Here is a 22,064-nt window from a genome sequence, read left to right as displayed (position 1 = left end):
ACATACACATGATCACCTTTATCAGAGCTTCAAACTACTTTTACTTGCTTTCAGCTGAGAGAATTCAGCTAAGGATATTTTGTGGGAAAACTGTGTTTAGCAGTGTGTGGAAGCACCGGGGCCCCCCCCCCCCCCGGGAAGAGCTAGGTGGATCACTGTTTGGGTAGGCTGTAAAGACTGAGGACACGTACATGCCTTATGATCAAGGAAAGGGCAGGACACAAGCCCAGTTTCAGGATAGGTCAACACGAAACCCTCCCAGCTGGGACAGAAAGAGTTTAAAGGTTTAACATGCTCTGTGAAAGGTGCACAAGCTAAGGGAATGGGGAGAAATAAAGTCTACCTTGACTAGCTTCTGTTTCAGATTTTCAGTTTTGCTTTTCCTCGGCCAGAATGCCAAGGAAAAACAGTGATCTATACAATATAGTTAACTTCTGGTTTTGTTTGTTTCTGTAACATTCCTACTAATGTTCAAAGACTTTCCTATGTTTCTGTGTTCTTAGAAATAAAAAGTGTTTATAATTGAATAAATATTTTTTCTTATTTAAAAGAATCTCAGACTGTAACCAAAGAGTTTTCCCAAACCTGCTGGCCATTCATCCATGCTTAGACCAAAACTCCTGACAGTGCTAGAGTTGGTTAGCAGGCAGGGAGGAAGAAGGGTGTGTTTGGCTGCTAACATATACATACATACACATGATCACCTTTATCAGAGCTTCAAACTACTAATAGTCAGAGAAGGGGAGTGTTTGAGTGGAGCAAAACTGCCCTATATGATAGGAGGGAATGGTTCAAGTGGGAAAGCATCCTCTTACACATTTAGACTCCCCAATCACATCTCAGGTTCTCTTGGGCAAGGAAAGCAGGGGGGTGTATCATTACAAAAACTTCTCTACATACCCCTTTAGTTCAGTTCAAAAAAGAAGTGAAGAATTTGATTCTAATAGGGGGGTAATTTTGTGACCTTAGTTTGCCTAACTTGGAGGTCACTGCCATCCTCTCTGTTCATAGAAATTTGTAGAGCTGAAGGAGTAGATTGTATCTACTGAGTCAACAACCCTCCCTCAGAAAACTCATCCAATAGTACCCACAAAGCTATTGTGGTAAGTTAGTCATGGTCCTTCCACACGCAAACACACTTCTGATTTTAAAGTGTGTATCCTTACTGCCCCCATGCAAGGACAGTATACCCAAGGAAGGACACCAAGAAAGAAGCTCCTAAAGTTTGTGAATTAATGCTATTGGTCACAGTTCCATAAATTAACAAACATATATATGAGGAGGAACCTATCCAGACAACTGTATAATCATGGTATTATCCTTACAAGTTGTATTCTATAATACTTATAGTGCATACAGTACTTGAAGTGCATATGTGTGGTAGAATATATGATGAACCGGTTTTATGGCCAGGCTCAAATACAGTTGTTAATACTGACTGGAATATTGATCCCGTCAAACCATATACAAAACTAAGCTGGGTTAAAGTGCGTCAGGAAAGGAGTTAATTTCCTTCCCAAGACATTGGGGAATACATTCCAAGAACACTGTATGTGGTCATCATCTCAGCTCCTGAATTGCAAGCGCATGAGATTTAGGAAGCACGCCAGAGCAACCAGAAGGTCTAGCAAGCTGTACACCTTTTCCCAGTCCAACCAGGAAATGGCTGTGAGGCAGCTGGGCCAATCTTTAATTGCTACAGGTCAGTTGTGCTGCATAATTATTTGGGAAGTGCTAACTTTAGCACAAAAGGGAATGCTGAGCCCACCAAGCAATGTCTTGAGAAACCAACGTTACCTCTAGGTCGCCATTTTGTTAAGTCAGAAAAATCCAGTGCTGAAAAAGAGCCACCAGAAAAATTTCCTGATGACATCAATCCTGCAACAAAAGAAAAGGGTGAACCCAGAGGCCCTGAACCAACTCGTTATGGAGACTGGGAGCGAAAAGGACACTGTATAGATTTTTAAATGGCTCCATATTGTTAACATGACGTATTTGGATGAAGGTTAAGCAAATGAAGATATTTCATCTGGATGATGCATGATCTTTCTTTCTGTATCTGTATGTGCAGTTATGTGCTTTTAGCATCTATGTAATGGAGGATACTTCCTGTGAATAAATATACTTCTAAGTAAAAAAAAATACTGAATTTGGGCAATTAAAAACACAATTCAAGCCACTTTCTATAAAAATAGTGTGTAACCACAGAATCCACACTCAGCCATTAAGTTCCCTGGTGGAGTGGTCATGATTTCTTAATCTTACCTACCTTATGGGGTTCTTGTGAGGATAAACTGGAGGACGAGATTACCATATACATCACCCTGAATTCCTTGAAGAGGAGAGGAAAAGAGAAAAATATGATCAAAATAATTAAGTGTATAATTCCTTTAAGATTGCACTTTATTGAATCAAAATGGAGACAGTCTTCACTGTGCCTTTGAAAATGGTATTTGAATGAGGGCAAAGGTAAAAAGAATTCGGTGTAACATCACTGTGAGGAAAAACTCATGTTAAAACATGATTTAAAATACAACCCTTTGGCTTAATTAATTAATTAGCCATTATTCTTAAAATATGGTAGGCTCTGGTGGAAGCCATTTCTCCAGATGACCTGTTGCCTTCTAGCTCCTGAGCATCTCTACACTTCTTCTGTGCAACCTTGGTGCAATTTTATTATGAAATTTATTATTGATATTTAACTGTTTTATTCTTTTTATTCATTTTTTTGTTATCGATCGAATTTATTTTATGAGAGCATAATAATTTCAGATCACAGTGGCAGAAAAGTTGCTGCTCATATTATTGGCACCTCTCATATATATTGCTGATAGGAATTATGTGAAATAGTAGAAGTGTAGATTTTTAAAAAATTATATAGATTTTGCTCTTCTTATATGCATTTGAAGAAATATCCTCCTAATATGACATGTGAATCCTAGATAATAGCTCTGTACTGCAAAAGAAGGATTTTCTGGCCATTTATGTTGATCTCATGGCATCCGGTCTCAGCATTTGTTTGCTAAAGTGCATCTTGCTAATAGCGCTGTGATTGCATGAGATGCAATTGACCATAATGTAGTAAAACTGTGCAGCTAAAGAACGATTCAGTTACTCTGAGCCAGAGAAACAGATTCTTGGATGTGACCTGCTGTAGAACTCTTCAGGTTGAATATGCACCACTATATGCATCATTATCGCAAATGTCTTTATCTATGTGAGGTAATGAAATTTTATTCTAATTTATAATAAATTTATTTTTGAAAACTGTACCTAACATCCGAGTAGAATATTGTAGTTATTATGCTTAGGCAGCTTTAACATGTGCAGTGTTCTTTTTGTAAAGTCTGTAGAAAATAGAGTTATAGAAAGAAAAATGGATTGAAGTTCCTGTCAAACAGAGATGTTTTAATTTATGTTGTTAGTTACGTACCTTGCTGTTAATTCTGTTTCTCAAGCAGCCTAATCTGAAATCCATTTTCCTTATATTCAGCTCTGGTTTTTAAAAAAAATTGAGCATTTTTTATAGAAATAAAAAACCTGACTAAACTTGAACCTTCATTTGGGAGTGGCACATACATTAAAAATATGTTTATATAAATGAAGGCTTTTTTGTGTCAAGCAGTGGAAAACAATTCTGAAGGTCTTATGTATCCTGTTTTCTTCTGTCTTTTTTTTTAAAAAAGAAGAAAAGTGGAGCACCGCCACCCATGAAATTGCCACCTCCTTACAAAGAACAAAAAAAGTCCATCTCTGAGGAGACAGAGGAAGAAGATGAGGACTTTTATACAGAGGGTAAATGATGCAGTGTTTTACTAATATTTCTGTGTTAAGGATTGCTCTTTATCTGTGATTCTGCTATGAAGTAGCAGGCAATAGTAGGGGCTGTATTTATAGGACCACAATTACATTTTGTCAAAGTGTTGAGAGATCTCAGTTTCTGATAGGCTAGTTAATTTTCACAAAATTTATTAAACTGCTGTTTCTCAAAACTAATAGTGGACAACATTCTAAAAGGTCTCTTCCAGAAAGTAAAGAAAACTTGTTTCCCGAGCAAGTAAATATGGGTGGTGTATCTGTATACTGATGTTTCAGTCTACATTTCTGGAGAAGAACCGCGTTGCATATTTTTCCTAGGCTTGTTTACATGATGTCCAAACAATGGCTCTTACATCTGAATCATAGGAGAACCAAGCTTTATGTTTAGAGAACAATGCAATTTCTTTGTTTGTTGTTGCTTCTGAATGATGCCATATTCATAAGATCTCTGCTAGATCAGACCAGTGGTCCATCTAGTCCATCAACCTATTCCAGTCATTCTGGAGGGCCAGCAACAGGACATAGAGGCCATGGTCTTCTCTTGATGTTGCCTCCTGCCACTGGTATTCAGAGGTTTACTGCCTCTAAATGTGGAGGTTCCCTTTAGTCATCATGGCTAGTAGCCACTGATAAACCCATCCTCCACATCTGTCCATTTAAAAGCCATCTGTGCCTGTGGCCAGCATTATATCCTCTGGCAATGAATGTCACATTTTAATCACTTGTGTAAAGAAGAATTTCCTTTTGTCCATTCTGAATCTACTTCATTGAGTGCCCTCAGGTTCTCATCTTCTTAAAGTCTTATGGTTGGCTTATTTGATTTTCTCCATTTGAATCATGATAAGCCATGTACTTTGAAACCGCAGATACACAAATATGTTAATGCTGTTTTTACACTGTGGTGTGGATTCATTTAGCACAAATGGCATTGGAGTGAAGAACAAAAGGCTATTATTGTACATAACTCCTCCCCTATAATTCTTCCTTCACTTTAAATTGCAGTGGAGTGAGAGAAACATGCAAATCCCAAAAAGGCATGAAAGGGTTGATGAGAGTGTGGTTATAGAATAAGATTTATGAGTAGTTCAGGGCTGAATAAAATATAATGGGGTGAGAGAGAAAGAAGTGGGGGAAAGTTCAGGGAGAGAGGAGAGAACCTGAATTTCAAATGACATAAGAACATAAGAGATGCCAATGTTGGATCAGGCCAAAGGCCCATCCAGTCCAACACTCTGTATCACACAGTGGCCAGAAATACCAGTGCCATCAGGAGGTCCACCAGTGGGGCCAGGACATTAGAAGCATCCGATTGTCCCCTGAAGGGGGAAAGGAGAATGATGGGGTCCCTCTTTAGGCTCCCTCCATCTTCAGTACTTCCCTGTAGCATTGTGTCTGCCATTTCTCCATCCCCCCCCCCTCTTTGCTCCTAAGGACCAAAAGCACATACAGTACAGTACAGTACAGTAGTGTGTCAGATCAATATGTCAGTTGTGGGTGAAGCAGTAACAAATGTGAGGAGTGCTCTATGATGAGAGTCATCTTGCTGCTTAGATCAGTGAGCAAGCCTGATGTGGATTCTGTTTTAAAGAGTGCCAGGAATTACCACATTATTTGTCCCAACTGCTTATTCACAGGCTTCCCCTGTCATTCTCATAGTTCTAGACCTTTTGCAAACTTGAAGTACTCACATAGTGTTTGGGAAAAGAGAACAGGTGAGGTGCTAGAAGATTGGAGGTGAGCAAATGTTGGCCCCGTCTTCAAGAAAGGGAAAAAGGAGGATCTGAGTAACTACCGACCCATCAGCTTGACATCTATACCTGGGAAAGTTTTAGAACAAATCATCAAACAGACAGTCCTTGAGCATTTAGAAAGGATGGCTGTGATTACTAAGAGCCAGTATGGGTTTCTCAAGAACAAGTCATATCAGACTAACCTTATATATATATTTTGAGACAGTAACTACCTTGCTGGATCAGGGGAATGCTGCAGATATAGTTTATCTTGATTTCAGTAAGGCTTTTGATAAGGTTCCACATAATATTCTTGTTGACAAATTGGTAAAATGGAATTTGGATCCTATGACTATTAGGTGGATCTGTAACTGGTTGACAGATCGTACCCAAATAGTGCTTGAGAATGGTTCTCTATCCTCTTGGAGAGGAGTGACGAGTGCCTCAATGATCTGTCCTGGGACCTGTTTTGTTCAACATCTTAATAAATGATTTGAACGAAGGAACAGAGGGAATGCTTATTAAATCTGCAAATGATACTAAATGATTGGGAGGGGTGGCAAATATGGTAGAAGACAGAGTCAGGATACAGGATGATCTTGACATGTTGGAAAACTGGGCTGAAAACAAATAAAATGAATTTCAGTGGGGATAAATGTAAAGTTCTGCATTTAGGTAGGAAAAATCATGCATAATTATAGGATGGGGGAGACTTGTCTTGGCAGTACTATGTGCAAAAGGGATTTAGGGGTCTTAGTAGACCATACACTGAACATGAGTTAGCAGTGTGATGCGGTAGCTAAAAGGCAAATGCAGTTTTGGGCTGTTTTGACAGAAGTATAGTGTCCAGTTCACGCAAAGTGATGGTATTGCTTTACTCTGCTCTGGTTAGACCTCACCTAGAATATTGTGTTCAGTTTTGGGCACCACAATTGAAGAAGGATATAGACAAGCTAGAATGTGTCCAGAGGAGGGCAATGAAGATGGTGAGGGGTCTGGAGACCAAGTCCTATGAGGAAAGGTTGATGGAGCTGGGTGTGTTTAGCCTGGAGAGAAGATGACTGAGAGGTCATATGATCACCATCTTCAAGTACTTGAAGGACTGTCATATAGAGGATGGTACAGAGTTGTTTTGTGTTGCCCCAGAAGGACGGACCAGAACCAGCAGGTTGAAATTAAATCAGAAGAGTTTTCGGCTAAACATTAGGAAGAACTTCCTGACAGTTAGAGCAGTTCCTCAGTGGAATATGCTTCCTTGAGAGGTGTTGGGGGTTTTCAAACAGAGGCTAGATGGCCATCTGACAGTAATGCTGATTCTGTGAACTTAGGCAGATCATGAGAAGGAGGGCAGGAAAGTTTGCATCAGTGCTTAGTTCTTGTGGCCCTTTCATACACGCCCAGGGAAATGCTGATCACCACTTTGGGGTCAAGAACCAATTTTTCTCCAAAGCAGTTTGACTAGAGATCCTGGAAGGTTTTTGTTTTTGTTTGTCATCTTCTGGCCATGAAACAGTGGTCACTGGGGGTGGGGGGGAGGTATTTTTGAATTTCCTACATTGTGCAGAGGGTTGGACTCAATGACCCTGGAGATCCCTTTCAACTCTATGATTCTGTGATTCTATAACCATGAACAGAACAACTCCCAGCAGCCTTTTGTGATCCCTCAAATGTAGCTCCCTGAGTTTGTGAGCTGGTAGAGTGCAACAAGGGGGTCTGTAATGGGGGAGGAGAATCAGGAAATTCACCACCATAACTTTCATGGGCTAAAAAAAGACTTATGGTCCAACCCACTACTATTGATAATGATTGTGCTGTTTCTCAGGCATACTTAGTACTGCAGAAACAAGCTGGATGTTTTTCTGCATAAATATAATAAAAACTGTATAATACTATGTTAAGTCCTGGTATGAATTTGTTAAAATGATGGGCATGGTGAAGCTTTAGGTACTTGACTTGTATTGACTGCCCTGTGAAGTTACTGGAGAAAGTAACTTCTTGGGGACAATTAGCTCTGCAAGAGGAAGAAAAAAGAAAGCAAACTGATTGTTACAAAAACTGGAGTGTACACTGCTTGTCATAAAGTGAAGAGGAATGTGAAGTCAAACACTGCCTCTCCAATAGATGTCACTGCAGTCACCAGTAAGTGTTGCTGTTAAAGATGTGCACAAGGAAAAATACGTTAAAGATGGCTGTCTAGTAAATGTGGACTTTTCTCACATTTAAATAATGTGCAGTGCTTATTTGGCTTTATTTGCAAGAGTATTTGGTCCCTTAGTTATGACATAAAAGGAGGATAATTGGCAAGGAGACTGGTGTTTTAAGTTTTTGCTTCTGCTTAACTCTTTTTTATTGTTTGTAAGCAAACTACAGATAAGCAAATATGTTATTTAAACAAGCTGAAGGAGAAAAAATAATAAAAACTATACTCTTTGCATTATTTGCTCCATTTGACTTAAAACTCCTTGCCAAGTTCAGTCAATTCTAAAAAACATCTTCGTTTTTTAGGAGCTGAAAGCTTTATATATAAATAAAAAATCTTTATCTTTAAAAGTTCATCTCATTGGTATTTTCTTCTGCTTCCAAACCTCAGCTAAGGTTAATCTAGTGGCTTTTATATCATACAGTGTTATCACATGAAGCTTCTTTGGAATAGAGGCTGAATAGTTTAACAAGAATAATTCTGGTGCACCTTCAATATTGTGTCCAATTCCTTTTGAGAGCACCAGCTTCCAATATTACATTGCTCTAATACATTCCCACCATATATTTATAAAATCAGCATGGGGTTCATTAGAGTACCTATGGTGATTACTGATGCCTCCGTACTTCCTTTCCAGTCTAACCAGAGAGAGGTGCCAGTGGTAAAGCATTTTTATAGCATTCTCTCTTAAGCTAACATTAATGAAAAATGATAGATCAAAATGATTTAATTTATTTCATTAGATTTCTTGACCACCCTTCTGCGCTTATGGGGGGTTCAGGGCGGGTTACAGCAAAATAATTCAATACATTATAAAACCAATTAGAACCATAAAAATCAATATAAAGACATTCAAACATATATATTTGAAAACATTTTTAGAACAAGATGGCATATCTAGCATTCAGTTTTGGGGGAGGAGGGGAGGGTGCCAGGCAGATGTAAGGAACCGTCGCTGGCCTCAACCAAAGGCCTGGTGGAACATCTGTGCCTTACATGCCCTCTGAAACTTTAGATCAGACAGCATGGATGTCATTCAGCAGAGAGTTCCACCAGGCTGGGGCCAGGGTCAAAAATCTTTGGGGCCAGGAACCACTGGAAGATTCTTATCTGCTGATCTTGATGCCAAATTCTGTTATTGATCTCAAAATTTAAAGCACATTGCCATTTCCTTAAATACTCCTGACCTGAACCCAGACATAAGTACATAACAAGCTATAACATGTAGACAGAAAACTGTCACTATTTAAAGCAATGAGAATTTTGAAGGAAATCAAACCCCTTCCATGTTCCCCTTTATGAATCCTCACAACAAGAGAACTCTTTATTTCTAAGTATTGAAATACTGGTATACCTCTGTTACTATGTTCAGATACATAACTGTTAGTTGTTGTTCAGTCGCACAGTCGAGTCCGACTCTTCGCGACCCCATGGACCAGATCACGCCAGGCCTTCCTGTCTTCCGCCGTCCTCTGAAGTTTGCTCAACTTCATGTTCATTGCATCTATGACACTGTCTAACCATCTCATCCTTTGCCGTCCCCGTCTTCTTTGACCTTCAATCTTTCCCAGCATCAGGGTCTTCTCCAGTGAGTGCTCCCTTCTCATTTGGTGGCCAAAGTATTTGAGCTTCAGTTTCATTATCTGACCTTCCAGGGAACAGTCAGGGTTGATTTCTTTTAGGATTGACTGATTTGTTCTTCTTGCAGTCCAAGAGACTCTCAAGAGTCTTCTCCAGCACCATAGTTCAAAAGAATCTATTCTTCGGCACTTGACCTTCCTTATAGTCCAACTCTCGCAGCCATACATGACTACTGGGAATACCATGGCTTTGACCATGCGGACTTTTGTTGGCAGGGTGATGTCTCTACTTTTTATCATGCTGTTTAGATTCGCCATCGCTTTCCTTCCAAGGAGCAGGCGTCTTTTAATTTCATGGCTGCTGTCACAGTCTGCGGTGATCTGGGATCCCAGGAACGTGAAGTCTGTCACTACTTCCACGACTTCCCCTTCTATTTTCCAAGGAGTGATGGGGCCGGATGCCATGATCTTAGTTTTTTTGATGTTGAGCTTCAAGCCCACTTTTGCGCTCTCCTCTTTTACTCTGAGCAAGAGGCTCTTTAGATCCTTTTCACTTTCAGCCATTAGAGTGGTATCATCTGCATATCTGAGGTTGTTGATCTTTTCCCCAGCAATCTTAATTCCCGCTTGTGATTCATCCAGGCCAGCATTTCGCATGATGTACTCTGCATATATATTAAATAAGCAAGGTGACAGTATACATCCTTGTCGTACTCCTTTTCCTATGCTGAACCAATCAGTTGTTCCGTATCCGGTTCTAACTGTCGCTTCTTGGCCCTTATACAGGTTTCTCAAGAGACATGTGAGGTGGTCTGGTACTCCCATCTCTTTAAGGACCTGCCATAGTTTGTTGTGATCCACACAGTCAAAGGCTTTAGCATAGTCAATGAAGCAGAAGTAGATATTTTTCTGGTACTCTCTTGCTTTCTCCATAATCCAGCGAATGTTGGCAATATGATCTCTCGTTCCTCTACCTCTTCGAAACCCAGCTTGTACTTCTGGTAGTTCTCTATCCACGTACTGTTGAAGCCTAGCTTGTAGGATCTTGAGCATGACCTTGCTAGCGTGTGATATGAGTGCAATTGTGCGATAGTTTGAACATTCCTTGGCATTGCCCTTCTTTGGGATTGGAATGTATACTGATCTTTTCCAATCCTGTGGCCACTGTTGCGTTTTCCAAATTTGCTGGCAAATGGAGTGCAGAACTTTAACAGCATCATCTTCTAAGACTTTGAATAGCTCAGCTGGAATACCATCACCTCCACTAGCTTTGTTGTTAGTAATGCTTTCTAAGGCCCATTTAACTTCACATTCCAGGATGTCTGGCTCAAGGTCAGTGATTATACCGTCGTGTTTGTCAAGGACATTGAGGTCTTTCTTGTATAGTTCTTCTGTGTATTCTTGCCATCTTTTCCTAATCTCTTCTGCTTCTGTTAGGTCCCTACCGTTTTTGTCCTTTATCATGGCCAGCTTTGCATGGAACGCTCCCTTGATTTCTCCAATTTTCTTGAAGAGATCTCTAGTCCTTCCCATTCTATTGTTTTCTTCTATTACTTTGCACTGTTCATTCAGGAAGGCCTCCTTATCTCTCCTTGCTGTTCTCTGGAAATCTGCGTTCAGTTGGGTAAATCTTTCCTTTTCGCCTTTGCCTTTCGCTTTCCTTCTTTCCTCTGCTATTTGTAAAGCCTCATCAGAAAGCCATTTTGCTTTCTTGCATTTCTTTTTCTTTGGTATGGTGGTGATTGCTGCCTCCTGTACGATGTCACGAACCTCTGTCCATAGTTCTTCAGGCACTCTATCTATCAAATCCAGACCCTTGAATCTATTCTTCACCTCTACTGTATATTCATCAGGGATGCGATCTAGGTCAAACCTGAATGGCCTCGTGGTTTTCCCAATTTTCTTCAGTTTAAGTCTGAATTTTGCAATGAGTAGCTCATGATCTGAACCACAGTCAGCTCCAGGTCTTGTTTTTACTGACTGGATAGAGCTTCTCCATCTTTGACTGCAAATTATATAGTCAATCTGATTTCGGTGTTGCCCATCTGGTGATGTCCATGTGTAGAGTCGCCTCTTAGGTTGTTGGAAAAGGGTGTTCGCTATGACCAGTGTGTTCTCTTGACAAAACTCTGTTAACCTTTGCCCTGCTTCATTTTGCTTTCCAAGGCCAAACTTGTCTGTTATTCCAGTTACCTTTTCACTTCCTACTTTAGCATTCCAGTCCCCTATGATGATGAGGACATCATTTTTTGGTGTTAGTTCTAGGAGGTGTTGTAGGTCTTCATAGAACCGGTCCACTTCAGCCTCTTCTGCATCAGTGGTTGGGGCATAGACTTGGATTACTGTGATGATGAATGGTTGGCCTTGGAATTGGACCGAAATCATTCTGTCATTTTTGAGATTGTATCCCAGTACTGACTTTTGCACTCTCTTGTTGACTATAAAGGCCACACTATTTTTTCTACAGGATATTTGGCCACAGTAGTAGATATAATGGTCTTCTGAGTTAAATTCGCCCATTCCTGTCCACTTTAGTTCACTGATTCCTAAGATATCAATGTTCAGTCTTGCCATCTCATTTTTTACCACGTCAAGCTTACCTTGATTCATAGATCTAACATTCCAGGTTCCTATGCAGTATTGTTCTTTGCAGCATCAGACTTTCCTTTCACCATCAGACACATCCACAACTGAGCGTCCTTTCGACTTTGGCCCAGCCGCTTCACTCTTTCTGAGGTTACTTGTACTTGCCCTCTGCTCTTCCTCAGTAGCATATTGGACACCTTCCGACCTGAGGGGCTCATCTTCCGGCGTCATATCTTTTAGCCTTTTGATACTGCCCATGGGGTTTTCTTGGCAAAAATACTGGAGTGGGTTGCCATTTCTTTCTCCAGGGGATCACACTTGGTCTGAGTTCTCTGCTGTGGCCTGTCTGTCTTGGGTGGCCCTCCACAGCATAGCCCACAGCCTCATCGAACCATGCAAGCCCCCTCGCCATGACAAGGCAGTGATCCATGAGGGGGATACATAACTGTACATAACTGTACTGAACTATTTTTTGTCTTTTATTTAATCACAATACCAATCAAGTCCAGTTCTTTCCCATTTTTCACAATCTGGATTCTCCCACCCTAGGTGCCAGTTCTCTTACTACCAACATTAATGGGGGAAACTGAGGAGATAACTTTCTGTTAAACTTAGTCCAGATTTTTTTTATACAGTTAATATAATAACTATCATTTCTATAATAAATATCTCTCAGGGTTTTTCAAAGTAAACCAGCTTCTTAAGAAAGTTGCAACAAATGATTATTCAAGTGCAGCTAATTTTTGTTCCTTATAATTGACCCATAAGGATAACCCATTGAACCTTGCAGTGATAATATAGTAAAATATTCATACAGTAAAATATTGTTATTTATATATATATAGTCAAATCTGAGGCCTTGACCTGAATGTCCCAGGCTAGCCTGACTTCATCAGATCTTGGAAGCTAAGCAGGGTCAGTGCTGGTCAGTATTTGGATGGGAGATGGAGTTCCGGTTTTGGCACTCCTGATGGCGGCCGCAATCCTCGGTCGCTCCCAAGGAAGCGGAGTGTGAGCTTGCGGTGGGGAGGGGGCGCAAATGTCCACGCTCCCCAGGAGCTCTGGGAATGAGCTCCTAGCCATGGGGATTAAGTTCGCCTCTCCCCCCAGCACGCAGCCAGCGGATCAAGGCATTCTGGTGCCCCAAAGGTCCTCCCGCAGAGCTCCCAAATGGGACTAAGAGCAGCACACCCGATCAGGCACTTGATGATCCAGCGGAACATGAGAAAGTGAAACCTTGAAATGTGAGTCTGGAGTTTTAAGCAAGAATCACCAAACCGCGGCGGAAATCCTCCTTTTAAAAAGGGGGGGGACTCTCCCCTGATAAGAAAAGACTGTAAGCGAACTTTAACACGGTAAAAAGGGAGGGTGGAAGATTGAAGTAAGAGAGACTGAAACTAAAGGCATATAAGAACTTACTAAATTTACCTGAGAGAATCAGAGATTGTAGTAACTTGCAAGAATCGTAAACAATCTCAATGATGGCGCCCACAAGGAAGGATGAGAAAGACAAACAAGCTAAATCAAAACTTTTTGCCGGAAATACAGGGTCAGCAAGTCCTTCCCCTGGACAGGACACAACTGTGGAGTTACAAAGGATGCTGTCGGATGCATTGCGACCCCTGCTGGAACAAGTTATGGCATTGCACAGCAAACTCGACACACAGCAATTACAACTATCTGAAATAGCCAAAAGAAAGACAAGACTGAACAAAAAGTAAAAGAAGTGGATACCAACACTAAAAAAACTAAAAAAAACAACTCCAGGTGATGGAAAAGAAGAGATTGACAGAGGAGTCCCAATTGTTACAGCTACAAATGGAAAGAGCAAGCTATGTTCTAAGATTTCTTTTTTTAACAATATATTTATTGGATTTTTAGAACTATAAGCCTGTATCATATACATATAAACAAGAACATCAACAATACTACATACAAAAACCCTAAGATAGCAATTTTTCTTTTCAGCAACACAGGTTAACAGAAAAATTTGACAAAAAATTATTATTTTGTTCTTATATTCAACCTTTAGGTCAATTCTGTGTTGAGTAGCTACTTCTATCTCTATTTCCTTTAAAAGTTAAATACTACATTTTTAAAATTACACTGTCAGCTCATATTAGTCGTATAAGATATTCATATTCACTGTTTACAATCATCATTATCTTCACCGTTCAAGGTTCTAACTATTACTATTACACATCTTCCAGTAGTCTGCCACTTCTTTGCTTTTAGTATAGGTACAGGGTTTAATATTGCAATTTTTAAAGTCTTTTTCTTTTATTACCCTTTTAAATTTTCATTTAATCTCTACATTTAAATTAGTTTATCATTTTGTTGGAACCATTATATCAAGCTTAGCTTGAAAGTTAACTCCATTAAATGAGGATTTTACACTTATTTACATCTATATCTTCCAGTTATATTCTGCCAGGTCTTTATCTTTCTTTGTTCGTCTCAAAGTTAATCTTTATCCAACACCATCATGCTAAACTATTATCAAAATTAATTAGAACTTAATTACACCAACATAACACAATACTCCAACACTATTAAATACAGTCAAACAATTGTTCATCCATATTCTAACCTCTCCTATTATACTCCACTAATCTGCCAATTCATTGTTTTTTAATATAAATGCCGTGTATAATCTTGATATTCTTTACATATGTTACTTTTACTAACAATTTATTGAACCTTTATACTGATTTTAACTTAAAAAATCATATTATCACTCAAAATCATATTGAACTATTATCAAAATTAATTAGTACTTAACCAAAATATTCTAACATAATTAAACATAATTAAATGGCTTTAAACAATTCAACATCTCTATTATTTCCAGCATCTTTTATCTTTAGATTACACATAATAAGGCTTTCTTAATCACCACTCTAATATACAGCAAAAAAGGTTTTAAGGTCATTTTTCCAGCTAGGCATATATCAAAAGAAAACCAATCATTCCACCTCATTAATATAACTTATTTTTCCTCCTAAACATCTGTAATCTATTTTTCTGACACAACATTTCTACATGTCTTCTTCCTTTATGTGTGTACTGGTTTCCTAATCTCCCCCCTCTAGCTCTCACAGACTCTAGTTCCCACATTTTATTGTGTCTTTTAAATTTCCAAGCCCGTGATTTTTTCCCTTTTCTTCTCCTACACAACATTTCTACATGTCTTCTTCCTTTATGTGTGTACTGGTTTCCTAAACTCCCCCCTCTAGCTCTCACAGACTCTAATTCCCACATTTTGTTGTTTCTTTTAAATTTCCAAGCCCGTGGTTTTTTTTCTTTTTGTTCTCCTATTTTCTTCTTTTTTGTTTTTCAGTCATTGTCCATTTTCTTTTGGCAGTTCTGACTTTACACAAGATGGTTTTTTTGTTTCATTCTCACTGTTTTGGTTGAGGGGTATAGAGTTTCTCCATGGTCTTTCTCTTGTAGAAACCCCGGATTTTCTACCACACAATAACCACCTTTCTCCTTTTGCTGAACATCTAGGGTTTCTACTAAAATAGATTGCTCCTGCTCATTCTTTTTCTCAGTTTCTGCTTGGGTGTTATATGATATTTTCCTTAAGTTTGCACATGTTTCCTCGCATCCTTTTTGTATCCCCTCTTTCAGAACTCTGATAAACTGTTCAATTGTCATCTCGTCCACCTCCATATTTTCATCAATCTCCTCCTCCGTCCTCAGTGCAAACGCCATTTTAGTTAATTTCTTCAAACCAATTCATTCAGGTTCCAAAAACAATGTTCTGAATAGCCAATAAACTTTCAGCCAGCCATTGTCCTTTGTAAATCCTTGCTGATAAACAGAAAAAACAAAAACAAAAAACCCCACCAACTATAACCCATCTTATGCCTGAAGAAATAAACACTTAAAAGACACAAAGTCATCTTGCATACGTCTCCCAGCCGCTATCCTCCTCATTTCTGAGCACATTTGGTTGGGGAATTTCTTTTTTGCTTCTCTGCATAAGACTCCGAAATATGCATACTCACAATTTTCTTGACTACTTCTTCTGTGTTGCTGCAATAATTATAAATTTTAAATCCCAGTGTGGTTAAAACAGATGGCAGCCATGTTCTACCCCGCAAATCACTCCCGCTTCGGAGCAATAGTGGTCACCCCCCTGCATTTGCCGGTTGCGGGAGGGGCCAAAACAAGCCCCCTGCTTCAGCCCTCTCTCCGGGATGACTGGTCAAGCTCTCCCAGCACCGGGAGGCTAAAAAAGGAACGGTAAGGAGTTGGGTGGCTCGGAGCGATCCAAAAGCCGCCCATCGTCGTGCCATACCAGAACTGGATCCGCTATGTTCTAAGATTTTAAGATGTTCCTGAAGAAAAAACAGAGAATCTGAAACAGACAATATGCGATGCACTAGGACCTATGGCAGATATAAAAATGGAAACTTTACAAAGCGAAATAGATATGATATACAGATCATATTCGGAATTTATAAGAAAAAATAATCTGCCTGGGGAAGTGATTATTAGATTCTCGAGAAGACAAGTGAGAGATCAAATTCTTAAAGCGACAAATGGGACCACCTTGAAGTTCAAAGACAAAGAAATAAAAGTATTAAATTAATTCAATTAATTTTTAAGCAATTAAGTGTTATAAGCTTATAAATTTAAGCAGTATGTAAGATCACCATCTCTTCGGTTTTTAGAGGGTTTTCTTTACTTTTTGCTATAGTATGTAGTTCCCCACCCTGATTTCGTTGTAGTTTTTATAGTTTGTAGTTTATAGAAATGCAAATTTTAAAAATCCCCTACGGGCTTCCGATTTGGACTTCGCGAATGGCGGATGCATCTTCGGGACGCTCCCTTGGGTTGTTGTTTACATTATGTTTTAATCAATTGAGACTCATAATCAGTGTTTGAAAATCATCAAAAAAAAGGTACCACAAACATGTTCGAAGATTACATCAGTTCACTACTAATGCTCTTTGTTTAGTGCTACAACTTTCCCCCTAAAATCTTATATAATTTTTCCACTTCAGTTGTGTATTTACTTCAGCTGTGTATACAGTTGTGTACTGATTAGCACAATCCTCATCTTATTTGGACATAACGTGCTTCCACTTTGAAATGCCTTTTTAAAAAATAGAGGAGTGGCAACCCAAGAAATGGCCTTCTTGGACATGGCCCCCTAACTCTGGAAATCCCTCCCCAGGGAACTTCGTTTGCCTCCATCTATCCTTGTCTTCTGCCAGTGGGTAAAGACCCTTTTTGCTTTGTTCAGTGTTCCCCCAATAACTGTCATTGGCCTCCCCCCAGTTGTGTTGCTATAGGTGTTTATGTGGTTTATAGAATTGTTTAAATATTTTATATGTACTTTAAAGTATTAAAACATTTGAGACATTAAAACATTTAAAATGGTTGTTTTAATGTCTCAAATGTTCTAATGGTTGAAATGCGTTAATGGTTTAATGTTTACCACCTTGGATCCCCTATTGGGTGGAAAGGTGGCATAGAAACGTTTTATATAAATAAGTAATAAGGTTTTTAATAGGCTTTGTACCATTAGAAAGCATAAATGAGCCTGAATAAGTTAAAACTCATTGAATCTGCATCTGACTTCCTGTAACAACTCCAAAGAGGCAGTTTTCTTTATCATTGTTCTACTGCAACAGTAAAAAAAAGAGCAAGAGTCCAGTAGCACCTTAAAGACTAACAAAATTTGTGGCAGGGTATGAGCTTTTGTGAGTCACTGCTCAGTCTGAAGAAGTGAGCAGTGACTCACACAAGCTCATACCCTGTTAGTCTTTATTTATTTTATTTATTTATTTATTCAACTTGTTATACCGCCCTAACCCCCTAAGGGGTCTCTGGGCGGTTTACAGGGGGTGTTCTAAGAACTATTTGATCCTACCTAAGGCCACATGGTATAGGGGTGGGGATCTCCTACCAGCACCCTGGTGGTGGCGGACCTGCTGTATCTTCTGGCTTCGGCTTCTTTCTTTCTCCGGCGGACTCTGGTATCTCGCTGGCCGGCTGCTTCCTTGATGGGACCGCTTCTGACGCATGCTCCGTGCTTGCTCCTGGCCTCGGCTCTGTCCTCTTCGGCTCCGCCGCGCCCACAATGCACGTCATTGCGCGTCTTCTTCTGGTCTCCACTGCAGCCGTCTGCCGCTTGATGTAAGAACGGCCGCCAGGGATCGCTCTGCCAGTTCTTGCTTCCTCCGCTCCTCGCCATCCAGGTTCCGCCGTTGCTACTGCAGCCGCTGATGTTCTTGCCGATGTTGCCGCCGCTGCTGCCATCACACACCTCACTGGAGGAGGGTGCCCCCCACCCATCTAAGGGTGGGTACCCATTTGCCTACTCGCTTGATCTTAGTTGCTTTCGGGCCGCTGGGTGGGCGGGAGCTGGGACTTTTCGGGCCAGGAGCTCATCCTGGCCGCGGTGGATTCTTGAACAGCCAACGCGACTGTTCTTAGTTGTTACAGGCAGGCGTTTAACCGCCTGTGCCACCGCTCCCGTTAAAAACAGGCAACCTTATTCTTGCAGAACCATCAAACTAACTATCGCTGGTTGATTCCAGCTTACCTTCAAGTTCAAGGATAAAAGAGAGAAGATTGACTCCATCTTCAAAGCTCAAGATTTTTTGAAGAGGCACGCCAGCTTGGAGGAAGCAGCACTCGCCACGGATTTGGCCAGTGACAGAGACAGCGGCTCGGAGGGGGAAGTCAAGACCCCGGAAGATAAAGGAGCAGGAAAGGGTCCGTCATATAATCTGAGAGACGTAAAAGGGAGGCTGCCCAAACCATGAAGACAAATTCGGAAAGCGCATGAAAAGACTTTTCTAACAAAAACCAAAGGGACACTATTAATCCATTAATAATTTTTATTTTCTTTACAGGTAAAGATGAAAGACGACTGACAACTCGCAGAAGAAGTCAAAAGAAGATTTGTGTATTACTAGTAAAAGACTAACATACTAATAATAATATCACCCAACCTTTTCTTTATCCCACTATAGACCTCCCTTTTTCTTATATGAAAAAAGAATAAACTCTCTTCTTTTTAGAAGAGTCAATTAAAAAAAACAACAAATCCCCTACGGGGGGCCAAAAAAAGTATATGGATGGGAGACCACCAAGGAAGTCCAGGATCGCCATGCAGAGGCAGGCAATAGCAAACCACCTCTGAATGTCTTTTGCCTTAAAAACTCTTTGGGATCACCATAACTTGGCTGCAACTTGATGGAACTTTCCACTATCACCATGTAGTAAAATATTAGTTACAAGTGGCGCCCGCCCGCGATACTCATGTGTGTGGGGGAATATCATAACACACAAACACACACTCACTCACTTTCTCACTCACTCCCCTGCAGCTGCCAGACGCACTGACTCCCCGCCCTCGGTGGCTTGTTTGGAGCTGCTCTGGACAACCTCGCCAAGGCTTCCCCCCCATTTCCTCTCTCTGTGGTTTGTTCAGAATGGCTTCCTTCCCCCCTTCCTTCTCTTGTCTCCAAGGCTCCTGTCATGATCTGGGCTGTGCCAGTAGAGGCCTACTAGGCCAAAGGAGCCTGGCTAGCAGTAGGTGAGGCTGGGCCTACAACTAGGCTTACCAAACGCCGGCGGGGGAAATCTATTTCCTGGCAGGATGCGTGCCGCGGGGGACGGCTGTGCGCGCTGCCCCCGCCGTCGCCAGGATGTGACGCTCCGCGTTACTCTGGCAACGGGACCCCAAACAGCCCCGTTGCCAGAGTAACGCGGAGCGTCACATCCTGGCGATGGCGGGTGCAGCACGCACAGCCGTCCCCCGCGGCACGCATCCTGCCAGGAAATAGATTTCCCCCGCCGGCGTTTGGTAAGCCTACCTACAACTTCCAAAAGCCCCTGGGAGGTTTTGGAGCCAAAATGGACCAATGGGAAAAGAGGAGGGCTGGGAATAAAAGTTCTGGAGCAACAGGAAGAGCTGTTTTTTTTCCAGAGGGCAGAGCCAGAAGGAAGGCTGCTGCAGGGGGAAAACCCTCATCCTGAGGGAGGGGTGAGTAGTGTAAGGCCACGTGAGATAGTGAGCCAGAGAAAGTATATTTAGATGCATTAGGGCATATGCTACTTACTGTTATTATTCTGCACCTTGTTGTTTGACCTCCTATAAAATAAACCTTTTTCTTGTTTCAATCTGCCTGGTCCTCATTCCTATTATTCGGCCTAAAGGGAGGTCTGAAGGTCTTGGGAGGGTACTCTGGGCCTTCTCAAAGGAACCTAAATCCAGAGTGGTGGTAGTGTCAGGTGACACCCCACCTGAGTCGTGACAGCTCCCCCAACACATACCTGGGCAATGGCACCCGAGCCATGGGAGACTGACCCAGCACAACGGAGCCTCAGGGGAAGCGAGGAGGCTGCCAGTGAGGCAGTAGCTGAGCCCTCACCAGGAGATAGATGGAAAGGGTGAAGGGCGGCCAGGCTCACAGCTGCACTCAGTGTCCTTGCTACTAATTCCAAACAAATGAAGCTGGGAACAGACAGAAGAAATGGAGTGGAGGGAGCAGTATTGAGGCAAAGTCCTTGAAGTCCCCGGAGCTTCCTCGCACAGCACCCCACAGTTTCCAAGGGTAAGTCCATCCCTGCACAGGGATGGTTGTTGCTGTGGCAGCTGGAGCAGCAGCCAGGACAGTTAGTAGCATGGTGGTTTCCTTCGAGCTGTTCCCACGCCTCAGTGAGTGAGTTCCCTGTGCATGCCCAGAGCAAGCTGTTGTAGTTGGTTGTGTTTTTTTTTTGGATTTAAGTATCCCCTGTATACTTCTTTAAACTTTTCAGATTTTTTTGTACACCTAGGGATTGCCCCAAGTGTGCAGGAAAATCTCTTTGCCCCCCAAGTGGCCCCGATGTGCGGATTTAGATATTCTGCACAGAGGGGGCCTCTTGGCTATCAGTATATAGATTGCTTGTCCATCTTGATTCCATTTCCATTCTTGGGTTTGGGGGGAGGATTGCCAAATAAATTCATTGCACATTCTTTGCAATTCCAGTAATTTTTTCTCAGATATGCTTACTGGGGTATTCTGAATTTTATACATTAATTTTGGTAGTAATACCATTTTCAAAACATTAATTCTATCTCTAAGAGTGACAAAAGTTTCCCATATACAAATCTTATTTTTAATTTTCCTCAGAACTCACTCAAAGTTTGTGGGAAATCTTTTGTCATTATTTAAAGTTACATAAATGCTTCAGTATTTAACCCTTATTTTGTGCAGCTTCTCTTTTGTTGGTTTTGTTCTTACCTTGAATTAGTAACAACGTTTGCATTTCTTCTCCCTACACTTAGAGGACAAAGGAATGCTGCAGTATATTTCTGCCCTGTTTCATAAACCTTCATACTGATGTGCGTGTGTATGTTTGTGAGTGTAATACTTGCATGGCTTTTTCCAGTTGTTAGTGAAGAGCTACAACACTGAGTATGGATTCTGAAAGAACCATTTGGGATTGATGGTGCTCTTAGGCTCTTTCCCTGTTAATGGGAAAGGCAGATGGTGTATCTGTGGAGATGCACATGTCTATGGATATCAGAAAAAACGCATAGAGGGTTCTTTAGGAGAAAAAAACCCGATCATTTAGAAAAACTAATGAATTTGGCAATTTCCACTGTCAGATTTCTTCTCCTTAGGTTTTTAGTGATTTTTAATTGCCAAAAAGGGAGCAATTTTAGATGTTTGAAATGTTTAGATTTTCCTAATTTCTTTTTAATAACATGCACGTAATGATCAGGATTTAGACCTGAATATTAGTAAAGAGAGGATAATTTTGTTTCTGAGGTGTAAATGTTATCTTGTGGTACATCTCAGTTAATGTGACTGCTGAACGGTAATACTTGAGCAAGTCTGCCAGGCAGGCAGACATTCACTGATGATTTGAACCAGAAAATGCATCTATAAATATATGTGACTGGATGTTATAAACCATTTGTCTGCAATTAAGAGAGGACCATTAAATAGTGGCAGTAGGTGGCTGATGAAGAAAGATACAGTATTGTGTTAAATTGATGTACATTTTGGGACGGGAATGCCATTCGAATACTAGTGATCTCTGACAGTGCGACAACACAGTAGCAGCAGCATGAGCAGTAGCAGCAGCAGTCGAGCGTCAGTGGGTCAGATGTGGGAAATCAGGGATTTGCTT

General features: G+C 40.9%; 1 protein-coding gene across 1 annotated transcript in view; it reads left to right on the top strand.

The window, feature by feature from the left end:
* The window catches only part of INADL (InaD-like (Drosophila)), a 250,101-nt gene that overhangs the window by 107,348 nt on the left and 120,689 nt on the right, over positions 1-22,064 (top strand). The window contains exon 27 of the mRNA XM_015415230.1: positions 3,687-3,795. Within this exon, the coding sequence (XP_015270716.1) occupies positions 3,687-3,795 (109 nt within the window). The remainder of the gene's footprint in view (positions 1-3,686; positions 3,796-22,064) is intronic.

Source organism: Gekko japonicus, unplaced genomic scaffold (assembly GCF_001447785.1).
Source record: "Gekko japonicus isolate JY-2015 unplaced genomic scaffold, Gekko_japonicus_V1.1 scaffold199, whole genome shotgun sequence".
Taxonomy (NCBI): Eukaryota; Metazoa; Chordata; class Lepidosauria; order Squamata; family Gekkonidae; genus Gekko; species Gekko japonicus.
The sequence above is the reverse complement of the archived record's forward strand: the minus strand, read 5'-3'. Positions and strand labels throughout refer to the sequence as shown.